General features: G+C 41.3%; 1 protein-coding gene across 6 annotated transcripts in view; it reads left to right on the top strand.

Annotated features, from left to right (window-relative positions):
- The window catches only part of App (amyloid beta precursor protein), a 227010-nt gene that overhangs the window by 67443 nt on the left and 133758 nt on the right, over positions 1–25809 (top strand). For all 6 annotated transcript variants that reach the window (XM_034515230.2, XM_034515229.2, XM_034515228.2 and 3 more), the window contains exon 3: positions 8241–8370. In XM_034515230.2, coding sequence (XP_034371121.1) covers positions 8241–8370 — 130 coding nt within the window. The remainder of the gene's footprint in view (positions 1–8240; positions 8371–25809) is intronic.

Below are 25809 nucleotides of genomic sequence, written 5' to 3'. Positions count from 1 at the left end.
ACACACTCCATCTCGGCTTACACACACCAAAGTTTAAGCAGCTGAGAGCATGCTGTTAATATGGTCTCCATGTGCTTAGAAAAGGCACCTGTGTTAGTTGTCAAATCCCTGGTCTCCTCGGTGAAGTGGAGGTTCTCCTCTTGAGAACCCTGTGCATGCTGCCCAGGAAATGTTCGCAGTCGTGGCGCTGTAGAAACCTTTATTATCCTATGGTTCTATTTTCTTCTTGAGTGTACTCTGTCCAGTTCAACCTCAACTGATGACCACAACAGTTCTGCGAGTCACAGTAGATGCAGTTACTCATACAATTTGCCTGCCTGTAAACAAAACGTCCTGAAGGAAGCATCACAGGTTACACATAGGCTTCAGGTATACAGACTCAATAATTCCTAATATTAAAAAAAAATACAGAAACATCCTTTAAGATATTAGTGCTGAGAATGAAAACACTAACTACCGACATCATCTTTTTGCTGTTTTTTGTTTGTTTGTTTGTTTGTTTGTTTGTTGAGACAAGGTTTCTCTGTGTAACTCTGGCTGTCCTGGAAGTCACTCTGTAGACCAGGCTAGCTTTGAACTCAGATATCCGCCTGCCTCTGTCTCCTGAGTGCTGGGATTAAAGCCGTGAACTACCACCGTGCAGCTACTGATACCACTTTTTAATATGGAACCCAAGATGACCATTTTCTATATGACCATTTTTCTGGCTTTTGACATTTTGAATTTTTTTCAATTCTCTTTTTAAAAATAATTTTATAGACTGTTACTTAACCCTTTAAAGATATAGTGTGACTCTATGACCAGGTAAATGGGCCTTTTTTTTCCTTAGACCCTTGCCTTAATTCTTCCAACAGCCCATCTTCAGACATATATTATTGTGTTAGTTTATTTCAACCCAAGGTACTGTTAGAAATATAATCTACTACTTCTGCTTAGAAGAACAATATTGAGAGGGTTATTTTTCTCAAAAAGCATAAAACTAAGTAGCTGTCTTGTAGTAATTGGACTTAGCAGATAGGTACATAATGCCCAGTAAAGACCCTAATGCATGTAAAACATTTCCATATTGAATTGTATCAGGACTTAACCAGAAATAACATTAAATATTTGTCAGACATTTACCATGCTGGCACTGTGGGGAGGGTACTCAAACTGCACCCCATGGCTCCTGCCTTTAAGAAGCATATGCTTCAGCAGGTGTCTAGAAGGTAGAACATGGTCAGTTGCCAGGTGTTGTCAGTGATAACCGCTATGGCATGAAGTGGCCTGGTTATGGAAACAAATGGATTCACAGAAGGACATTAGTGGAACCAGCAGATGAAGTGGCCCGTTTCCTTATTTTCTACTCAACTATATGGGATATAACGCTAGTTTTTAATGTATCTGAAAGAGGTGTATTGTAAAGGGGTGTTTCCTAGAATCTGAATGCACTTGCTTTGAGTTTCAGAGGCTTGGTGCTCTTCTGATTCTCACCCTGTCAGCTTCTCTCCATGTACCTCTTCCTGTTCTCCTTCCCTGGATTGCTCTGGCTCTTGCTGGGCATCATACACCTATCTGCAAAGCCCAATACCATGGGTTTTATGCTTTTTGAGAAAAAGTATTGTCATCTAATTGACTGCCTTACTCACCTTTACTCTGGTTTATCTGAACACCCAAACAAGTATTCTTCTCACCCATTGAGAGCCTGAATATATTCAGAACCCCTGAGAGATTTCGCTTTGGTCTGGCACCAAGTGGCTATAGAGATGGAGCTGTGGAGGCAAAATGTGATTGCCAGATGCCCTCCAGCACAAGGGGAAAGGTGTACAGCCTCTCGAAAGCCTTAAAGTCAGTGATAGTGAATGAAACATCAGAGGGTGGCTGGACCATGCAGAATCATGTTTCCTTCCCTTCAGGACAGTGTGTGTACAGTGGGGACGGTGCGCTAGTAGGTAGGTGTGCATCTACCAGATTCACCAGGCACACGGTGATGGTTACTGTAGAGCATTCACATTGTGTCAGACTAGGCAGGGCAGGAGGGCATGGTCAGGGCCATAGAAAGGATTTTAGCTGAGAATGTACTTCGAACACAGTGAGTGTGGTTCTACAGTGACTGCTCTGTAGCTTAAGAACATCAGTAGGAATTGGGCAGAGTCCATTTTTCAAATAGCTGACACAGGTCTTTCTTTAAGCACCTGCAAATGTTGCCTTTCAAAGACTTGTATTTGAAAATTAAAAAAAAAAAAGTTTGATTTTGTGTATGAGTTTTTGTCTGCATGTAGGTGTGCACATCATGTGCAGTCAGTGACTTCAGGTCAGAGGAGGGCATCGGATCCCCTAGAACTGGAGCTACAGATGGTTTCTAGCTACCATGTTGATACTGGGAACGGAACCTGGGTCTCCTGTAAAATGCAAATGTTCTTAACTGCTGAGACATCTTTACCTGTACCCATCAAGTCCACACATTTAATCAAGAAAACAACCTCACATAAACCTCTACAAAATACTGTAGAAAAGGAATGACCATGAATAAAAATATTTTAGGTCTATTATACTAGCATTCTGGCACATCATAGTGGCAATTGTTCCATATTTTGCATGTAAAGTACATGCAAATTACATGTAATGTGTAATGTATGTGAAAATTGAGAACTGACACCCAAAGTTATTCTTTGACCTCTAACAAATTCCTGGTGTTTAGAATGACAAAATATTATTCTCTTTGGCAATTCCAAATTGATAATTCTTTAGCTTCTCTCTCTGTACCTCTGACTGAGTCAGAATGAGGTTACTGCATCCGTGTTATGAATCAAGGAAATTAGAGAAACTGCATGTGCCATGACTGGTATATGCCAGCATTTACATACAGGACTTCACCTGTACACATAATACATACATACATACATACATACATACATACATACATACGTACATACATATGTACTTAAACACACACAAAAGCCATGGGAATCTTTACTTCCTTTGTTAAAATTTACTGTGCCACAAGAAAATATTAAATGTTGTTCTGCTTCTTGTGATTAAATATGATGAAGAGTTAAATATTGTCACAAGATCTTTTGCATATTTTAATTTATTTAATTTTGTTTTGTTTTTTGCTTTTTGAGACAAGTCTGTCTATATTTCTGTATTTCTGGTTGTCCTGAAATTGGCTGTGTAAACCAGGCTAGCCTCAAACTCATAGAGATCATCCTGCCTCTGCTCCTCAAGTGCTGAGATACAAGATATGTGATACCACACCCAGATGATTTAGTTTTTATCCTTGACTAAAATGTCAAGTTATGTGACCTCATCTATCAACAAAAAATGCATTGTCTCTATAGACTTCTATACTTAAACAAACATTTATATATTTTGTAATTTTTAAAAAATGTAGGTGTTTTGTGTGTGTGTGTGTGTGTGTGTGTGTGTGTGTGTGTGTTTGGCATTGCTTTGTTGGGGTTTGTTCCTGTGTAAAGTCATTACATTACCTAACTGGTCATTCAGTACTTCAAAAGGAAATTTATGAATTTTTTTTAAAAAATCATCTTATTTCCCCTTTAAATAAACTTCCTGCTGTTTAGAGTGGCAAAATATTATTCTCTTTGGCAGTACCTAATTAATAATTTTCATCTCTGAGTAAAAGTGATTGAGTCAGATTGAAGTTACTGCATCCTTGCTACGGATCAGAGAAATTAGAGAAACTACACAGGCTTTATGCAGTTCGGGTTTTATAATCTCTCATCTTTCTGCATATGAACACTGCTGTCAGAGAGATGGAGGGAGGTGGAGAAGCCCAGGGAGTCACATATGTGTCCTAGATTTTGTGGATGGAATTGGAAATTAATTGTCTGGCTGATCGCCATTCAAAGCTCTGGTAATCTCAAGGGAGAGCTACATGTTCACAGGTTTAGTTTGTCAGTCTGCTATCTTTCCTGCACAGACACTGGGCACTGAATGATTTACTGGTCCACTGCACCAGATATCATCCTAGGAATCTGATGATGGTGTGTGAGCAATGGAAGCAAGGATGCCTACTGGTCCATTTGTAAACGCAATTGGTTGGTTGTAATGGAAAAGAAGGAAGTGCGGTGTGACTGCCTATTACAGGGATTTACAGAGAACTGACGTCTAAGAAGCTTCTTCGTGGGGCAACATTTCTAAAGTGCCAGCTCGATTCCCTTTAGAAAGATGCAGTAACTCACACTTTACTGCACATAAAGTCATATCCCCCAGGGCAAACTCTCATGCCATCCAGTTTATCACTCACAGGTGCTATTCGTTTGTGGTCTAATAAACAAGAAAAGGTGGGAGAATTATATTTCTGTACACAAAGCTGCCTGCCTTTCATTTTAGAAAATAAAGCTATGGGGCTCTTAAAACTTTAGTGGCATTTTCAAGGGGAGTGTTGCCCACGCCTTCAATGCGTGTACTGAAGTGTTCGAGATACTTAAGCACAAAATCAGATGGCGCAAAGACAGCTGTGCCCTTTGCAGCTAAACTCCTGGCCCTGTTTGAAGAACAGCGTTCCGACTTACGGATGAAACTTTTTATTACATGTTTATGTTCTGTTGTTTGTGCATGCGTGTGAATACGTCTGGGTGCACAGGTGCCACCAGGTGGATGCTGAAGAGTGAACTGAGGCCAGCAGGTGCCTTCATCAGCTGAGCCATGTCACTGTCCCTGACTTAGGTACCTGTGCATTTGTTTAGCCACATGAACACTCTGACTGATACCTTATTTTTTTATTATTATTTGAGTGTATAGTTTTTTTTTTAAAAGGGAAGCCATACATTTACCAAAAAGTGTAAAGGATGGCAGAGAGACGCTGTAGATTTCTTCCGTCATCAGGCAACCTACCGGAGTGGCCCAGCCGTGACAAGTCATGAACCTGCACTGGCTTGCTTTGTCACTCAGTCTATAGTTGGTCTCATGGCTTGCTCTTGGTGTTGTAGCTTCTTTGTGTCTGGACATGGAAACAGTAGTAATTGATTTCATTGTCCTATTATTAGGATTCTGTGCTCTGTTTACCTCTCCTAAAACCGGAAGAGCCCATCTGTGCTCTCTCTCTCTCTCTCTCTCTCTCTCTCTCTCTCTCTCTCTCTCTCTCTCTCTCTCTCTCCTCTCTCTCTCTCTCTCTCTCTCTCTCTCTCTCTCTCTCTCTCTGTGTGTGTGTGTGTGTGTGTGTGCATCTGTGTGTGTGCATGTGTATGTGTGTGTATGTACATCTGAGTGGAACTGACATGTAGAGCCCATCTGTGTGCTCTCTCTCTCTCTCTCTCTCTCTCTCTCTCTCTCTCTCTCTCTGTGTGTGTGTGTGTGTGTGTGTGTGTGTATGTGTGTGTGTGTGTATGTGTGTGTGTGTGCATGTGTGTGTGTGCATGTGTATGTGTGTGTATGTACATCTGAGTGGAACTGACATGTAGAGCCCATCTGTGCGCTCTGTGTGTGTGTGTGTGTGTGTGTGTGTGTATGTGTGTGTGTGTGTGCATGTGTGTGTGTGCATGTGTATGTGTGTGTATGTACATCTGAGTGGAACTGACATGTAGAGCCCATCTGTGCTCTCTCTCTCTCTCTCTCTCTCTCTGTGTGTATGTGTGTGTGTGTGTGCATGTGTGTGTGTGCATGTGTATGTGTGTGTATGTACATCTGAGTGGAACTGACATGTAGAGCCCATCTGTGCTCTCTCTCTCTCTCTCTCTCTCCTCTCTCTCTCTCTCTCTCTCTCTCTGTATGTGTGTGTGTGTGCATGTGTATGTGTGTGTATGTACATCGGAGTGGAACTGACATGTACCAGGTTGGTGTGTGTGTGTACAGGATTATGCGTATAGGGTTATTTCCAAGTATGGAGATCAACTTTGAATGTCTGTTTATTCTTCAAGAGCCATCTCCTTTTTACTTTTTTTTTTTAAGATTCATTTTATTTTATGTGTGAGAAGGTTTTGTCTGTATGTATGTGCACCATGTGTGGTGTCTTATATATGCACCGTGTGTGTGTGTGTGTGTGTGTGTGTGTGTGTGTGTGTGTGTGTGTGTGTGGTGCCCACAGATGTCTTAAGAAGCTGCTGGTTCCCATGCAACTGGAGTTTAGGGTGGTTAGGCTAGCCACCATGAGGGCACTGGTGATCACAAGCAGTTCCTCTGTAAAAACAATAACTGCTTTAAGCCCAAGTCATCTCTCCAGGCCTATGATCTTATTTTATGAGACAGGATCTCTCAGGTAAGGCCTAGGGATATGGCTGTCTCCATCTCCCCAGCTCTGTAATTACAAATGTGCCCCCAACATGCACAGGTACCAGGGATTCTGGTCTTTATGTGAGTGCTGCAAGTGCTTTGTCTGAACACTGTTTTGCTGTCCCTAGAGAGAACTGTCTTTATAGATTGTCATGTGATGGAAGTCATAACCATACGGAACCTATATAGACTGACTTCTGTCACTTAATGGTGGGCATTTAAGTTCCCTCTGTATTTTCCTAGCTAGATAGACCATTTTTGGGGGAAGAAGATAATAAATATTTTCATGTCCAGAATGTAGTTATTAAACTATCCATTTTCATCATTCGTGTTCTTTCCTTCTTTCCTTCTTTTATTCTTTCCTTCTTTCTTTCCTTCTTTCCTTTCTTCTTTCCTTCCTTCCTTCCTTCCTTCCTTCCTTCTTTCCTTCCTTCTTTTGCAAACAAAGGTGAGGTAATTAAGATGTAAGTAATATTATTTTATAGTATTTCGAGAAGATGACCCCCCCAATAATTACAATGAACAAGACGTTAATATCTTAAATGAAGACAGGGTCACTCTGACAATCATAAACAAAGTACTACATATCCACAACTCCCAGGTGTGCACAGTCCTCTTGCTCAGGTTCATGGGTTCTCTCAGCAGTGTACGCAGAAGTTGGGGATGAGTCTCTTCTTCTGCATCTCCACCTCCAAGCCACTCACCCCCAACCCCTTAAACCTGTCTATGGACTCTAGTGCTTTCAGCCTAGACCATCTTTTTTGTCTATGGGTGGAGCTGTCCCTGAACCCCACTATCCTGTGATACACATGTTAAATCTTTGAAGTCTTCTGCTTCTGGCTTCCTGTCATCCATTACAACCCATTTGTAAGCTGCAAGTTATCTGGAGGAGTCAGTGATACTTCTGGTTCTTCTGTTTCTCAAAACCATGACATTGGCTTCCTTTTTTAAAAAAAATATTTACTCCCTCTGATGGCCATATTTATATTCCTTGCAATTGCTAATAATTGGGACTTTCTCGGATTCCTAATTTTAATTCCAAAACTCTCCCAAGCATTGTTCCTTCCTGGCTCACTTTCTCTGATATGTGTACATCAAACCCTTTCACCCATTCCAGAATTCGAATTCCGTTGTCTTACAGCCTTTTGACTGTGTCCAATTCCCTTCGCATTCTCTCCTTCACCTCCTGGATTCATCACCTCCTGGATTCATCTCCTCCAGTTAGAGCCAATCTGCTTCCTTAAAGCCTTTAGTATGCCATTTCTCTGTTTATTTATCTGGCAAAATGGCTCACTTTAGAGGCATATTTTGTATTACAATTCTTCTTTCAAATCTCTACCCATTATTATCACATAGAAGTGGTTTGATATTTCGCAAATACATTTTGGTTGACTGAGTTTGACATTTCATTCCAAGAGCTCAGCAAACAGCATGATTCACGAAGAGCAGCCATCACAGACAGAGATAAGTAGTTTGTTACTGAAGGAGGAGAATTCCTGAGTGCCGTTCTTTAAATGGCTCTCTTGAAGACACTCTTAATAAAGTATTTTTCTGTAAACTATTTTGAAGACAGAGGCTTATTTTTGTGTGGAAATCGGCTATGTTCTCTACTCTGTGCATAAAGTACTTGTCAGAGATAGCAGTGGGTTGAATATAAGTAGAGATGGCATCTTTAAGTATATCAGTCCCAGGTTTCCTTTAGAATACTACAAGCTGTCTTCTGAAGTCCTTTATTTTGCATAGAAAATGACCTCATGCTTTCAAGCGTCTCTGCTTTCTCATGTTTCTAGTTTAACTCCCCTGGACAGTGTCTGAATAGGCAGCTCAAATTAAAGGCACCTTTGAGTGGAATACTAGGTGTGTCCACTCAGGCATGTTCCTTTGTACCAATGTTCATGCTCAGTCAGAAGTAGAGCAGCGTGGCTCTCAGGGAATAACGGGACATTTGAATAATAGTGAAGGTTCAGCATGTTTGTCTATGTGTCATGCTTTGCCAAGAGTAATGATTTCCTCTTTCCTGTGCTCCCCAGGTCTACCCTGAACTACAGATCACAAATGTGGTCGAAGCCAACCAGCCAGTGACCATCCAGAACTGGTGCAAGCGGGGCCGCAAGCAGTGCAAGACGCACACCCACATCGTGATTCCTTACCGTTGCTTAGGTAAGCCAGCTCCATAGCTGGTGCTGATGGGAGGATGCTTTAATTAGGTCATATTCATGCATGCACTGCTCCTTCAGCATGTTGCCAATACCATATTGTGGGTTTCATATCTGCAGATTCATCCAAATGTAGGTGGAACAAAAAAATGAAAGAACAAACTCCAAACAATCCTGTATCTCTCCTTGTGTATCATTTAAATTGTATTGGATATTATAAGTAAGGAAAGGTGATTTATTTGTTTATTATTTATTGTGGTAGAATGAACATAGAACTTCATAAGGGTTAGGCGAGCATTCTACTACTAATGTGTATCCCAAGCCTGGGGGAGGTGAGCTAAAGTGTGCAAGAATGTGTATGTAGGTTATAGGGAAATAAGATTTTAGTGTCCACAATACATGAAAGACCCTCCCTCTTCACCCCCGTGAATATCACGCGACTGCATTTTACTGTGGATTCTGGATGTTGCAAATACTGTCCCATGTTCTTTTAATAGAAGACGAGAATTTCTTAGATTTCTGCCTCAGAATTGCTTTCCTGTCCCCTATCTAGTCCTGGGCTTACAGAGTAAAAAGTATCTGCTGGTGAAACCCCAGAGTCTTGCAAAAGATTCTCATTTGCATTGTCCAGGGTTACAAATGGCAGGCCTTGTATGTTTCTTCACAGGATTTCACAGAAAGAATATAGTGTAAGGTTTCCACACTCTCTCACTAATTCCTCAAAAAGCCCTGTCCCAGGGCACCTTGTTTCTGCAGTTGAGAATGGTCAGGAAGTATAATCTCTTGCTACACCCCTTGTTCCCATAGTTGAGAATGGTCAGGAAGTATGTTTGCCGGATTATTTGATTTTTCTATTTACTCAGATCAAACTGGAGGAAACCATGTGTTCACAAAGGCCTGCAAATTTTACTTTCATTTTTATCTTAAAAAATTGAGTTCTTTTTGTCTTTTGAGAAAGCCATCTTACATCCATTTTCAATCTTGTCATGCCTCCTTGCTGGCATTTCAGGTGAACAAGCCTGGCATAGGTAGCTGTTTGATTTCATAAATTCCACCTGAATGTTTCCCATTGTTATTGATTAATAAGAAGGTTGTGAGTATGAAGATCTTTATATGGAAGCTGTAGACAGATATAGATGGCTTTGTATAAAGTCTAAAAGAAATTTATTTTAGAGAGTCTCGTTCCCGTCCCAGGTACAAAGAGGTGAGTTTGAGTTCTAACATAACTACTGGAGACTCTAGGAACTTGTATAGTATTTGTTTGGCAATGGATTCCATAAGAGCATTCTGGAAGCTGATGGAATGGCTCTGCAGTTAAGAGCACTCCCTGCTCTTCTGAAGAACCTGAATTCAGTTCCTGGTACCCAGGTCAGGTGACACACAATTGCTTGTAGTTCTAGCTCCAGGAGATCTGACATCCTCTTCTAGCCTTCAAGGGCGCTTGCTCTCAAATGCACCTCCCACTCCTGTTTTTATATATTCTTTAAAGAACATGTTGACTTCTGCTTATTTGTGCGTTTAATTTGAGAAATCAACAGAAAACATGGGGCATTAGAAGGAAGATCTCACCTATGTTTCATATTCAGTGAGTAAACAGTGAGGACAGTGTTGAACCAGATGCTTAGCCAATTGATGATTTGTGCATTTCCTCACACTTCTTTATTCCTTTAATCTCTTTAAGGTTTTTAGCTCTTTACTGTATGGTTGAGAAGTCAATATTTAATAAAAGAATATAAAACGACCAATGGGCAGATACTGAATTCAGACCTCATGCTATAGAGTTTTAGCCAGCAGCCAGATTTTACACTGCAGGCACAAAGGAACTATCGAAAATCTTAATTTTCATTATGATAAACCTTCTTATATCATTCAGGGACAGTCTCCCTTATTTGCCTTTTAGACCTAGTTTATGTAGCAAACACCAGTTAGTGACCTGCCCACGGCTTTTCCCTCAACTGTTGGAGAACGATTTCAGTAGCTGAGGTTTGTAGAGATGTACATACAGGTCGAACAGGGGTAAGCAAAAGTAGAGAGGTGCCTCAAAATTGTCCAAGAGATCCTGTGAGAAAATGAGGAGGACAGAATTCCCTGCTGCCTCTGTCTCCAGCAAGGACCAGATTTCTCTTTTATCTTCTGAATAGATTCTGAGCTCCTTTGATGTTGAAGTACATAATTCAAGGAGGCAGGCCACTTGTGACATGTTTAGGAAATTTCCCAGGTCTGGTGCAGCATTTGATATAAATCAGCACACTGACTCTAACTGTTCCTGACTGCTAATAGACTAGATGATCATTAGATACTCCCAGAAGGCATTTGGCCTGTTTGAATCTTCTATTGTGTTTCTCATCTTATAAGTCTCTGGTCTTTTCCCATCGGACCTGAAATAGACTGTCAGTTGGCAGGCAGAGCATACCTGTCTCTTGCTTCACCATTGAGCTTAGATTAGAATTAAGCAATGTGACCATTGCCTATTTCGTAGACGGTGGCAAAGTTTCTAGGTATTTCATATATGTTACACAAGGCATATAAAATATGCTAATGTGTATGTGTGGTATATCTTCAGTTTTGAGAAAACAAATTAAACAAAGTACATAACTCATGTCATTGTTTTCATGACTATTGTAAGTTGCACCTCTTAACCTACTGTCTCCATTCCTTCCCTCCCTCTTCCCCTGGCTTCTTGATCTGTCCCTCTTCTTGGTGTCATGTCATTAGTGGCATGGGGCATCCATTGGAATTGCTATCCCATGAGGTTGACTCCGCTGGTCTTCCTTCAGGAGTATAAATGTCAGTTGCCAGAGAAGTTGGATCTCTTTATATAAGTAACACAGCCGCAGTGTGTTCAGATCAGGACCAGAGCTCAGAATTTCTTGATTTCATATTATCTGTATTCTTAATGATTAAAAAAAGAAAAGAATTAGGCCCATCAGTGGTGGCATATGCCTTTAATAACAGGAGGTAGAAACATGTGGATCTCTTGAGTTCAAGGCCAGCCTGGTCTACAGAGTGAGTTCCAGGTCAACCAAGGCTACACAGAGAAACCTTGTCTCAATGCTTGCTACATTTAAAAAAAAAAAAAAAAGTATTAGAACAACTATCCACTTGGTTTTTAAATTCAAATCATGCAAAAAATGTTGTGAATTTGAGACAATAAATGTTAAAATTCCACAATAGATATTATGTTGATAAAGGTGCCAACTCTGACCTTTGGTACAGAATAAATTGAGTAAATCAGAGTGCCAAAGTTTTCTGATAATTTCAGAGGTAGTCAGTGACATTCTTCTCTATGATTTGCTTCTGAAACAAAGAATTATTGTTTAGCACTAATCTACAAACTTTCCTAGACCTCCCACTGTATCCAAATATATATTTTAGACAAAGGAGAGTTTTACTGAAGTTAATTCCCGAAAATACATGACCTAAAAACAAGAGTAAGATTGTCTTAGACATTGCCATATTGAAATTCAAAACATTCAAAACAAATCTTGAGAAAAATTCGGGGTCATTCCTGGCATGCAGCCTCCTGACCCCATCTCAGATGAAGGACCAGCATGGCATTAGCTGAATTCTCTCTACACCCCATGTTTGCCTTGGACTCATTGCTCTGCAGTATCTCTCATTGCTTGTGAGACGGGTAAGTGTATAATGTTACCTTTGGCACCATTCTCCCGTGGAATGGATGGCTTCCCTCCCTTGGGAAGGAAGGCTGGCTCTCTCTTTTCCCTTTTTATTTTTGATACTTCCAGAACGAGAGTATAGGATCTGACTTGATCAAGTAAACATCTTATCATGTACCATATGTGGAATTCAAAGCACATCATTCATTATCCCTCAGGGAGGTGGTAGTTTTTGTTTTTGCTTTTTCAAACCTTTTCCATTTGAATGACTTCTCTCTTCATGGTATAATGGATCCACTATTGACGTTGGCACACTTCTGCACTCATGTCTGACTTGCAGTGCTACGGTATGTTGTCTACCATAAATCACTGTTGCTTTTACAGGCCCAAAGCGCAGTTAGTAGTGTAATCCAAAAGAGGAATTAGAAGTTGAGGAATTACAAGACAACACCTGTGGCATGCTTCTTTTGCTAAGGAAGATACCCCATCATGCCTGTGTTGCTAAGGAAGATACCTAAACGTGAAGGTTGTGATGGTCTCGTGCAGAAAGAGAAATTAACTTCCTGTTCTCTGCATTTTGAATTTTATACTTTTAATAACATTTTAAGACATGTCTGCCTTGATTCCTAGATGGCTACTTCTGAATTGTCTACAGCCATCTCAGTCCTTTTTTAGGTCAAACAGTGTGTATTTGGTTATCTGATAGATAACAGTACAACAGATGTTGTGTCAACTTATGCCCAACAGAATTTTTGTTACTATTTTTTAAACATATCAGCCAATGGTAAAATATTTAAGAGAAAAAGTGTTACCAAAGTTTGAAAGTAGGCAAGAGGATGGAAGGACATTTGTTTTAGACTTTAAATATCCTTTAAATGTCAAGAAACCTAAGTGTTGGACTACAGAGACTTTATAGACTTAATATTTTTTTCAGTTTTAATATGATAAATTAGAAATTTGGTACTATTTTTCCTGATAATAAATCTACAAAGTACTCATTAAAACATATTTTCCTTGTTTTGTAGGTAAGAATTTTATCAAGAATACTGAAATTGAATTAATGAAGATATTGTGCTTGACTGATTAAATACTGCTGTCCAGGGCAGGAAGTGCTAGGCTTTTAAAATAATTATCTAAAATTAGCATTAAGAATATAAGAATTGACATAACAGTGAGTCTAAAAATGCAAGTTAAAAGGCATTTTAATATCAATATCAGCTATGGCCAAGCATGGTGTCTTAGGCCTTTAACACCAATACTTAGGAGGCAGAGGCAAAGGCAGGTAAGAGCTCTGTGAGATCTAGGCCAACCTGGTCTATGTAAGGAATTCCAGGATAGCCAAAGTTGCAAAGTGAGACCCTGTCTCAAACAAACAAGCAGCAAACAGGAAGGGAGGAAGGAAGGGAGGGAGGGAGGAAGGGAGGGAGGGAGGGAGGGAGGGAGGGAGGGAGGGAGGGAGGGACTGAGGGAGGGAAGGAAGGAAGGAAGGAAGGAAGGAAGGAAGGAAGGAAGGAAGGAAGGAAGGGAGGGAGGTTGGCTTAAGCATAGGTACGTGCAGAAGGCTCTCATTATTTTTCTCCACAATGGGGATAAATTCATTCCTTTTTTGTCATGGTAGATACCAAGTAGCTCATTAAATATTGTGGTTTTTTGCATACCCCTTGATGAATTTTATATCCCCGATGATGTGTCCCAGGGGGGCCCTTCTCTCTGTCCTTCTTTCTAATTCTCTTTTCCTCTGAATGAGTCTTCAGCTTTGGCTTTGATCCCTAACAGAGAAAGTAAGTCCCAGTGTAACAGCTGGGCAGCAGTCTGGAGAGCAAATGCAGATTGCAGAAGAGTGGGGAACATCCCAGAAGCGGGGCTCTTGAGGAAGGGATGACACTGATGGATTACCTGCTGCAGAGTCCCAGCCTGGCCCTAGTGTGGCTTTAGAATCCTCTCACAGAGTTTGGGAAAGTTATAGTGCTGAAGAAAACATAGGAAATGAAGCAAATTTTAAAGTGTGGGCTCTTACTAGTTTTAGCAAAAGAAACACAAAACATTATAAAAAGAATAGTTATTTTATTAAAACACACAAACATCAGTGTGAACAACTATGTCATCTGTGTTGTTGGTTAGGCTCTCTGTCGATCTACAAAGACAAAGCTCTTAGTTTAGCTCAGTGCACAGTTGGTTGGTGCTATTGTTTTGTGCCTATGGTGAGGTAATATGGTGTTGGGATTTCATGGTTGAGCAAAACCGCTCACCTCATGGCCAGAAATAAAAAAAAAGAATTGGAGAGGAGGAGGCTAGATTATATCACACCTCTCTTTGAGGGCAAGACCACCAATAACATCACCTCCTCTCCTCTCCCCTCCAGGCTCCATCTCTCAAGCATTCCACTGCCTCTTTAGCACTTATCTCTTTGGGGTGACAGTGAAGAGATGACCTTCACTGCCTGTCTTGATGAAGGCACCGTATGAGGCTATGCTGGTAACGGTGTGAAGAGAAGGCAGTACGCCTAAGTGTGCTACCATCTCCTGCAGTGGGGAGATTTAAAGTGGAGAAATCACAAAAGTAGGTCCTTACCAAAGTCACCAGCACTTACTTGTTCCCTTGGACTCCAAAGGATCCCTTTCTTTCTGGTTGTTTATGGAAGTGTGGATAAGGGCTTGATCACAGGAGTCTTACCAGTGGCTACATCATTAGAGAAACTGTCTCATCTCCCAATTTCAATGGCAGTCAACTGCGAGAGTATCATGTCAGGAAAGTATTACATCAGTGAATCGGAAAGTCCGCTTAGGGAAAAGAATAATTGTGGGGCTATATTAGGAATAAATACTTCGTGGTGCAGGAGATTAACAATGCTTTCTTGAAATGCTTTTGCATTTGGAGATAATTGGTTTCTGTGTGAAATATAAGCTCTTTGGTGATTAGGACTTTTGTTCGCTCACAGTCCCAGAGCTTAGAACATGTCACAGCCCCTTAGTTCCCGCTTGTCAGGATATATCCAAAGAATGAACTGAAGATTTAAATGAATGGGGGTGGGGGCGGAGAGACATCTCTTGAAAGGCAGAAGACATGGAGTGGAGCCTCCCCTGCTAAACACTTCCTAAGGTGAGAGCAGGCATCATTTACCTTATGTTAGCCTATACTGATATTAGCATGACTATAGTCAGCATGCTCCCCTAGAGTTCACCAGTTGAAAGATTTGAGCTCCATTTTCATCAACCACCACAGCTCTGATAGTAAGATTTTAGTCAGCATTCTAAGTTGAGTCTAAAAATCTATGGGTACCAATACATGTCTGTATTTTTAAAATCTATTGTTTGGGGCTGGAGAGATTGTGGCTAAGTAGTTATGAGCTGGTCTTCCAGAGGAGCTGGGTTCAGGTATCAGCACCCTTATGACAGCTTACAACTGTCTGTAACTCCAGTTGTAAGGTATCTAACACTCTCTTTGGGCCTCTGGGTATTCCTGCATGCATGTGCTTCACTTGTACACATACACACACTCCAGCATACACGCACACATACATACACACACACACATCAAACCATCAAATAAATAGATAAATGGGTTTTTTTTTGAACTGTAAAAGAAGAAAAATATTACTGTGTGCATGCACACATGCACTCATAGTGTGTGTTTTGTGTTTTGTGTCATGGTACAAGCATGGAGGTCAGAGAACAACTTTTTGGAGTCAGTTTTCCCCTTCCATTTTAAGCTAGGTTTCTTAATCAGAATCAAGCAACTGGGCTTGTGTGGCAAGCATTTTAAGCTCATGAGCTAGCTTGCTGGCCTGCATGCATGTATTTTCCTCAAGATGTCCTTTAGTCTTCTATCTCCCTTTTGACTTGATAAAGACCTTTGCCCAGTTATCATTACTGTCTAGGCTTCTCGGGCTTTTGTTCTCAGGCTTTGTTCTGAAGAACAAAGAAACGTGAAGAAATGTGAGAACCCTTGGCCTCATGTCAGTGTGAGGATCCCACACATTTCTTGGGCAAACTTCTTTGCTGTCCTTCACAGTCCTGCCTCCCAGTGCGGTGGTTAGAGGTCACATGAGGGCCTCTTAGCCTTTGACTCCTCCACAATCAGGCAGTATCAGGAGTCCAGTTATCTGTGACATCACTGATCTTCTGAGCACAGATTCTGTTGATTGTAGTCTTCTTCCCATGTCCTTGCCTCGCTGCTCCTTGTGCATTCCTTCATTGTCTTCCATCACAGGCTCATTTTTTCCCCCTGTGGTCTTCAGAAATCCTACATACTGGTGTTCTTCTACAGCCCTTCTTTCTGGTTGTTCATTTTATATAGCACACATGCTTGCCAGAAATTCCCATCTATGCAGTGCTTTCCCTAAAGCTGTCCTGAGTTATTATGCCCAAGGTCAGGTGTCTTCTCTGGGAAGAGTCTCAAATTCTATGTGACCTCTGGAGTGCTGGCACATAGCTTGCTTAGGCATTTTAGGAGCGGTGTGTGCCAGTTCCTTATGAAGAAATGGTGGGCAGTGGTCGAGCATTTGCCTGCCGTGAGTGAGGTCCTGGGTTTGAGCTCCAGCACTGCCAAACACAAGAGCACTAATGGATGATAAATTTGAGATTTTTAGATTAAACCATGCTTAAACAGTATGCTATTTTTTTCCACTTAATTTATTACTGAATACCATTTGCATTGATTAAAATTTGTCATAGGTAAGGAGTATCCTTACCTATGACAAATTTTCATTATTCTTAGCCTTCTGAAAAATATGCAGGTAAGTGTGTCTGTGTGCACACATGCGCGCGCGTGTGTGTGTGTGTGTGTGTGTGTGTGTGTGTGGTGTGTGCATGTGCATGTGCATGAGAGAGAATGAGAGAGAGAGAGAGAGAGAGAGGGTAGAAAGAGAAGGGGGTTGTTTGTGTATGTACACCCACTACACCTGTTCCTTTCTTTTATCAAAGTCTCCTGAACTCTTGGTTCCTTGCATAAGAACTAATTAAGTCCATGTAAACTAGGAGCCCTGCTGTCAATACCTGGCAAGCATTCATGGACTGATTTTTTAATATATTTTCAAGTGGTGCTATGCAATTAAAACATTCTTAAATTTTGACTTCTAAAAAGCATTTTGGAGTACTTCAGTGTAAATATATGATCTGTTGGAAAGTATCTCTTTAAAACATAGCTGTGGTCTCTAGTTTAGAATAATGTTATCTTGTGAGGAGAATATAAGGGTGTACTAAGCTAGGGGCCAATGCTGTGGCTCAATACTCAGTGGGTAGAGATGCTTGCACACAGCCTAGGGAAACTGAGTTCAGTGCCCAGATCCTGGAGAGAAATGACCCTTGAGAGTTGTCCTTTGATCTCTACATGTTCATACTTGCCTGAATTCACACACACACACACACACACACACACAGAGAGAGAGAGAGAGAGAGAGACAGAGACAGAGAGAGAGAGAGAGAGAGAGAGAGATTTAAAATTAGAGCTAGAAAGACGAGAGTTAAATCATCTACAAATGCAGAAGGCTGAAGGAATGCTAGCTAGAGTTGCCTCATGAGTCAAAAATGACAAATGCTTAAAATTCAGGAAAAGACACATACGACCTATTATTTATTGTTGTAGCTGAATATTCTGTTGACATGGGACTCGCTATCAAAGATGTCCTTTGTACTCACATGGCTTTTCAAACACCAGCTCTGTTTTCTCAGAGAGATGTGCTACTGTGTCAGGCGTGTAAAAGGCAAGTTTCCAGGGATCGATGGAAGTACCCATCCCTCTTGTCCTAAAAACCAAAGGCTAAGGCTTGGAGATAGATAAATAGCTTACATAGAACCCTAGGATGAACTGAATGTGCAGAATGTCATATGACATTCAGTGAGGTCAAGAGGAAGAAGTGACCTTTGGCTTCGTTTGCCTTCCTGGTGAATGACCTTAAGGGCACATTTCATGTAGCTTTAAGCTTAGATCGGGGAGCTCCCAGAGCCTGCTAATGTGAATGCTGTTGGAACGTCTGCCTCACTTACACTTTTTCTAGAAGATTCTGTTAACTATTGTCAGTTTCCTTCTGGGATAAAATAACTCAGAACCGAAGAATAACTTCCCTTGAATGTGCATGATCCTCACTGTCATAATTTTACTGGAAAGGCAGAAATCATACCATCTGAAAGTGGGGTACCCCCTTTCTTTATTGCAAGCCTTAGTCACATAGTATCCTCCTTTCTAATTGTTTAATTTAAAACAAGAGATTTAAATTCTCCAAAAGCTCTGCTTGTATCTTCTTATTTTGCAAAAAAAAAAAAGAAAGAAAGAAAAGAAAAGAAAAAAAGAAAAAAATAAAATTAAGTGCATTTAAAAGCTCAGTTTCTGCTTGCCCAGAATGCTTGCTCTTCAAAAATATCTGCTCCCTGAAGTGGTAAAACAAAGTTAGTCTCTTCATGTGACTTTGGATTGTTGACCTGGAAGATGTCGGGGTAATGGAATGAGCTTTGGCAGGCACCTTTCTCTGTTTTCTGGTTGAGTACCCAGCCTGGAAAGGAAGGCGTGACTGAGCATGTGCAAAGGGGAGGCCAGGTGGAGTCTGACAACGTTTGAAGCATGAATACACCTTCATCTGATGCCTGGATTTACTGTGGAAGAGAACTCTTAAAACTGCTGCATCCACTGATGTGCTGCAGCTTGTAAGGATGCGTATTTAAATGATTTTGCATATTCAAACGATTCTCCATCCAAACAAATGCATTCATTCTCTGCCTGGTGAGTAAAAGCTGAATGACACTTGCGCTCCCTCTGAAAGGAACAGACGTTTTCATTATCAAATTCAGTCAAGCAGAAAATCTGGCGAAGGGAGCAGAAATTTCCATTTATTTACATATTTCATCGAAGGTTTGGTGATAGGAGAAGATTAGTAGGTTGAGGAAGAGGAGCCTTGTTCCCATTTTGCTGTGTGACACAAGATTTTTTTTTGTCACCTTGGAAATGGTTTTTCTTACTTAGGTTATGAGCATGAAGCCAACCAAAAGTCTCAAAGTATGCGTATCTCTTTAATTCACTACAGATATTTCCAGGGCTTGGGAGGAGAGAGGAGTTCTAGTTGTGTATTAACATTCATGTGCTTCCATGTCCTTCTTATACTTAAAAGCCATTGTTTATCTGTTGTAAACGCTTAACTGCTGTCTTTATGCTCTGTTGGCAGAGAGTCCACGTCTGACTTAGATTTTATTTGCATCCACCAGTGAAGTTCATCATAAAACTCTGCATTAGAGAAGTGGATCAGAATCCTCCAGGGGAATTTGCTGCCAAAGCATAGTTAGAGATCTACCTTTTGAAGCCTTAATATAATTATTTCTTGCCCAAACCTTCCTCCGTAGAAGTCCAGGAATTCAATTACTTCAGCTCTCGGAGGAGTGATAAGCTCCAGAAAATTGATTTGCAATAATGAAACCTAAACCTTGTTTACAACTCTGAGTGGCACTTTCTACGACCAGAGTGGCACAGTGACAGAAGGAGGTGCCCGTTTGTCTGGGGCCTCATCCCCTTTGAAAAGATCAGGTTTGTGAAAACACAACTGGAAAGGATATAGGTAATTTCTAAAAGAGCTTGATGGAGCCTGTTAATCTGCTTCATCTTTAATTCCATTAGCTACTATGTTGCCCATCCCTGGGTGTGCTGCTGAGGCAGTGGTGAATCCTAATTCCCTCTTCTGTGCTTTAACAGAGCTCTGGGAGCTGACCGTCGTGTCCTGGTGCCCAGCTGAAAGCTGTGCCAGTTTCAAGTGGTATGGCCTCATTTCTTCGCAGCTGACTTGTTCAGTGCTGTGACATTTTTTTTCCCCATTCTCTTCTTTCTCCCCATACGATATTTGACCCAGTGAGAAATGGGCCACTGTTCTTTGTGTACAGTCATGGTGTTTGAAAAGTTGGTTGGACACCATGACCTCTCTATGGGTCTAGCCGGTGATCAGAGATGTCAAAGGAAAGGTCAGCCTTGGAAGAGTAGAGAAAGCAATTGGCTCCTTAGGCCTGGGCGGTATTCCTGAGTGACAGCAGAAAATGAGCAGAGGGCAGAGCTTTATATAATCAGAACTGTTTAAAGGTGCGGGGTTTGAAGACTGAAAACACTCTTCACATAGAAATCGGGGTGGGGGGGTGGGGGAACAGGAGGAGAGGATTGGAGATACCGAAGATGGTGGTGTGACGGAGTGGTCAGGGAACCTGGGGGGGCTGAGACCAAAGCGTTTGGTGTTGACCTTGAAAGAACAGTTGTTGATGGTCATGTGTTGAGCCACGTGGAAAGGATCAGAAAGAGTCAGGCAGGGTTTAGAGAGTGACGGGAGCTCCAGCAGAAACTCTCTTAAGTGCCTCTTCCTGTCTTGATTATAGCCTGCCTCTCACAGGGGTTTGGATCTGGCGCATGGAAGACTATGCTGTGCACTTTTTCTTCCCGCTGTGATGTCAGGTTTTGCTAATAACTGGTGGTTGTCTTTCCTCACTGTACCTCAGCCTGGTTGGCGTTTTGTAAGTAATTATGTGGGGTTTTTTTCCCCTTCTTCTTTTTTCCTTTTTTTAAAGTACCCCATATAACTCTAATTAATTACATCTTCTTAAAAAAAAATCTATGTGGTTTTGAAATTTTTTTTAATGAGGCAGAAAAAAGAAAGCGTTGGGAAAAAGTGGCCAGTGAGGATATTTGTGTTTCAAGAAACAATGTGATTTAGGATGCTGTCCCTGCAGGGTCTGCTTTTTGGCTCCTAGGATACAAGACTGAGTTTAACCAAGGAGGCTGAGGTCTGGGGAAACCTTTGGTTCCCACACCCGAGTTAGTCACATATCCGTAAATACAAAATATAACAGCAGAACCGTAGAAAGTGGAGCGGAGAGGACAGCTAGTGGTCATCACAGTTTAGGGCGTTTACTGAACAAATCCTGCACCATACACGCTCACACGATGAACAGTATGCACACATAGTAAAACTGTGCAGTATCCGTTAACAGTTGCATTCAGATCCAGTCTCCCGTTTCTCTGCTCACCCCTGTCTTGGGCTATGCACCTTCTCCCCTAACCCCTATCTGTCTGGATTTTACCCACTGGTCCTCAAAAGAAATTCTTGATCTTTAAAATCTGATGTAAGGTGTGTTGTGCTCACTGTGGCTCTAACCACATGTGTCTCTGTATATCATTGAAAGGTAACTAGTTCAGACGGCCTTGCAGGTAGATGTAAAGGCAGAGCATGTGCAGTGGAGTGGAGTAATGGAAAATACAGCATGCTTTAAGAAGTATGTGTGCAATGGTTTCATATTGAAAAGACAAAATATAGGATATACTGGGATAAATAAAATACATTCCCAACGTGAATTTAATATGTATTAAATATGGAAAAATGCATACTGCTTTTTAAAATGTGGCTGAAACCACACATGTGCTGTACTATTTATTTCTGTTGGGACTGGCTGCACTTGGTGTGGCGTTGCTTGCAGTTCACCTCATCTCTCGTACTCTCTGTGGACCCAGCTCCAGGGCAGGGTGGCATTTAGTGGCACCCACTGATACTGAGTATCCACTTAGAATTGTATCAGATCCTGCTAGGTTTCTATTTTTATTCCCATTCCTCCTTGAATTTCTCTGGCCAGTGAGCATTTCTTATAGTATCCCCAATTATTAAAGAGTGAACATTCTTGTCATAAATTCTGAAATCCAAAAAAGCTTCATAATTGGGAACTTCCTAGATGCCATGTCCTGCCATCAATGGAAAATCCTATTGTATTAAATAAATAAATAAATAAATAAATAAATAAATAAATAAAAAGTAAAAAGTAAAAAATTAAAAAACTGTTTCATGTACTAAATTATAAAAGGTACTGCAGAGGGTCAGCACTTCCTCCTCTGTGAGCCCAGCACTCTGGAAGTGGAGACAGGAGGGGGAGTGGTCAAGATATTAAAAAAACAAAAATGTAGTAAAATTACTGGAGAAATGGCTGGTTTTAAGAATTGGGCGGTAGATAAACAAAAGACCCTACAGCATCTTGTCAGAGTCATAAACTTTGGACAGAGGGTTTGTCAGATGAGTGCAGGAGCCAATCCACAATAGCTAAAGTTGGACCAATTTGGGCACACATACATAATAGATACACACTGTATGTGAAATATAACACGTGCACACCACACACTTTCTGTTTTTAAAGAAAGTCATTACATGGAGCCTACGATTGGGATGGAGAGTTATGCCCCACTTTTCCTAGGTTAGAATTTATATGTGCAAATTATTTAGAATTCTCCTGCATAGGAGATTACCTTTTTTCCAGTGTTTCATTCCTTAGGCTAATGAGTTTTCCTCTTATATGTCGATGTGTAATCCTGTCCTTCAGTGTGTGTGTGTGTGTGTGTGTGTGTGTGTGTGTGTGTGTGTGTGCGCGCGCGCATGTGAGTACTCATTTGATATACCCCCCTTTAAAAACTTTGTGGTTCCGACAAGATGCTGTAGGGTCATCTTTTATTTTCTCTCGAAAATCTAAGAATCCATCATTTCTCCAGAGTCCTATTTCCTTTTATTGGAGAATAATAGAAAACTCTAATATCCAGACTTTGTGTGCTCATTGCTACTGGAATCTCTGCTTCATTACTGATAGAACAACGAAATCCACTTGTCCTCCCTCACTCTTCCAGTATGAGTTCTTATAGATATTTCTGTAGCTCTCTGTGTCTCAGTTAGCATCCAAAGGACTTCGTCCTGTAGATGCAAACCTACTCTATCACCTACTGCTCTACTTCCTGCTCTTGTCTGTAAACAACTCTCACCCTGCTTAGAGGATCTGGCTTCTATTCACCTTTCTTTATGTCCACCATTCAACTCAGAATGTACTGATAACGGCATCATCACAATTAAAGTACCAATGGGAATCTCTTTAGAAGTCCTAAAATTGTTAGCCATTGTTGGTCACTGTATTTTGGAAAACATTTTTATTATTTCAAGGCAATGAATAGAGAGGTACAGTTAGTCTGTTTCTCTTGAACACCCATCTCACCATTTATGTATTCATGAATGAGAGTATATCTGCATGTGGTGTGTATGTGAGTCTGAACTCCGCTCACTTGAATAAGTCTGGAAGATCTAAGGGAAACTTTGAGTGCTCACTTCTTTGGCTTGTAGCTTACTTGAAGTATTCAGTTAGTTTCTGCCATCTGCCAAGTTGTTCTCTGAAGAAACCCATCTGCCAGCCGTTACTGTAATAGTCACGTGGGGTGACAGCACAGCCACTTTACAGAGCCATGGCATTTACTCACGTGTTCTTGACACCCCAGAAGTGACCCTCACCAGGAAGCACAACTCTATGCCGAGCTGATTCAGAGGCATTTTGGCCACTTCTGAAAGCATTCTCTCCAGACAAATGCCTCCCAGAGTGGTTTTCCAGCTGGTTGTTAGTGAGCGCAAGTTATAGGGTGTCAGTACATCTAAAGTGCTGAAACAAAAAATAAATTGTCCAAGTAAATATGAGTAAACATTTCTTCAGTCTGTAGCTATCGTTTTGATTATATACATATGTAGTGTGAACTAAAGCATACATAAATCTGGAGTGGGTATTTGCATGTTTGCACATTTATGGGGACAAATGAGAAACATCTGATCCTGGGCATCTTCGTGAGTGTGAAGTGTCTTCTAGTTTGCACAGCAAGAACAGGCTTTGTTTCTTTTCCACTGGATCCTTTCAATTTGACCTTCAATCTTAAGTCGTTGTCCTAGTCTGAGGTGGTCTAACTTTTCCCCATCGATATTTCATCAGCTCCTGCCTAATCAGTTTTCTTCCAACCTTGACCCCTATGGTGCTAAAAACAGTGGAAACCGCCCATCTTCCTGTGTTCCTCAAGAGTGCTGATCAGATTTGTAGTTGACCACCATGTAATCTGCCCTCACCCACCCATGATCTCTTGCAAGTAACTCTTCTCTGAGACTCTCCACTTCCTGTTTCTGTCTGAGTTCATAGGCATGCGTTTGCTAGGGACTTCTGTACCCTGTGGCTCTGTGGCTGCAATGTCTTCTGTCAACTCAGCGTGTTTTCTCTTTTCTCACTTTCTCCAACTTATTCATGTGTCCCGTTGGCTCTCACCACCCAGTAAAATTCTACGTCTTGTCTCTAAGATCAGTCCCTACTCCCGTTCCTCCACTTTTTCTCCATATTTCTTACCAGCTAACAGTTTGCCCCTTATTATGTCCCTCTAGAGTGCTGTTTTATTGTGTCTTTTGTCCCTTTCCTGGATTCTCAGCTCTAAGAGAAATGTAAATAACTTGCAATGCAGAGCTGTGTCCGGGATGGAGTGAAGTTCTTGGGGGAGGTGATTGAAGATACCTGGACTTCTCTTAAGAACCACTGACCATTGAGAGACTTGGAGGCTCAGTCTCTCATCCAGGGTCTCCGCCCCACTCTGCTGACTGGTGCTGTTATCTATCCTTAGTGATATTCAAATGGACAACAGCACCACTCCATCTGTGAGGCTACCACAGAATGGCAATAATAAAGGTGGTTCTGTTGCTTGCAGTTAGTACACTATTCTCAGTAAGTAGTAAAACCTGTTGCGGGTTTTATTACTGTAGCTGTTACTAGTATGAGCCATGGTTTGAAGGCGGTGAGTGGGGGAAGGGTACTAGTAATGTCCAGAGTGAGCACCTTTGCTCTGGACAGCGACTGGATTGAGTGCTTTGTGAAAAGTAACTCATGTAATTATTCCAACTGTTTTCTGCATGTGTGACCTGGCCGGTTACATATGTTTTCTCATGTTCCCTTTTCTCAAACAACTAAAAATGTGACACCTGTAGCTGCTTCTTTTGCAAGCTTTTGAAGCCAAGAGAAGCTGCTTCGAATTCCTAAGGGATGTTCCGCTGTGTTGCTTACAGTCACTGAACCCCGCCTCTCACCTTGCTGGTGAGGCAGGCTCATACTCATGAAAGTGATGCCTTGTCACCTTTCAGTTTCTCAGTGCCAGATCCCCATCTTTGAGAGGAGGATGGATGCAGAACTCCACTGGCCTGCATACTTGTTGCTTTGTCCATTCTTATGATTCTGACCATTTATTCTTTGTGTGTACGCATGTGTGCATACCTGCGTGCCTGACTATGTGTCTCTGTATGTGTCTGTGTACGTGTGCATCTGTGGGTATGTTTCCGTGTGTGTGTGTGTGTGACTTGATATGCCTGTGTGTGTGTGTGTGTTTGTGTATGTCTGTGTATCTTTTTCTTTCTCTGTTTCTGTGTGCATGTCTGGGTGTGTGTGTCTCTGTATGTGTCTATGTGTGTTTGTCTATGTGTATGTATCTGAGTGTGTATGTGTGTGTGTGTGTGTGTGTGTGTGTGTGTGCACGTCCAAGCACACACACATATATAGAAGTCAGGGGACAACCGTGGCTGACATTTCTCAGATACTCTACACCTTGTTTTTGGAAATAGGGCTTCTCATGATTGTGACACTCCAAATGTGCTTAGCTGGTGGCCATCAAGCCCCAGGGGTCTCAGCCCTCTAGCACTGGGATTATAATTACATGCTATCATATACAGTTCTTTTCTTTCTAAGTGGATCTAAGGATCAAACTGCTATGCTCATGCTTGTAAACCAAGCACTACATCACCTGAGGTATCCATCCAGCTGGAAGTGGCTTTGTTTTTGTCTGAGAGCTCTGTGCCTTGGAAAATCAACATATGGCAGCTTTTCCATTGAAATCAGTTTCTTCAAAAACCATTCTGACTCTCAAAAACAATCTCAGTTCTGAGAAATTTTACTCAATCGTCTCACACTGGTTCTCTCTTTATTTTCCCTGTGAGGTGAACTGGTGGGGTCTCCTCATGTTTCAGATAGTAGACGTTTATACTCTTAATACTGCGT

Source organism: Arvicanthis niloticus, chromosome 12 (assembly GCF_011762505.2).
Source record: "Arvicanthis niloticus isolate mArvNil1 chromosome 12, mArvNil1.pat.X, whole genome shotgun sequence".
Classification (NCBI taxonomy): Eukaryota; Metazoa; Chordata; class Mammalia; order Rodentia; family Muridae; genus Arvicanthis; species Arvicanthis niloticus.
Note: the sequence above shows the minus strand (reverse complement) of the source record. Positions and strands in the feature narration are given on the sequence as shown.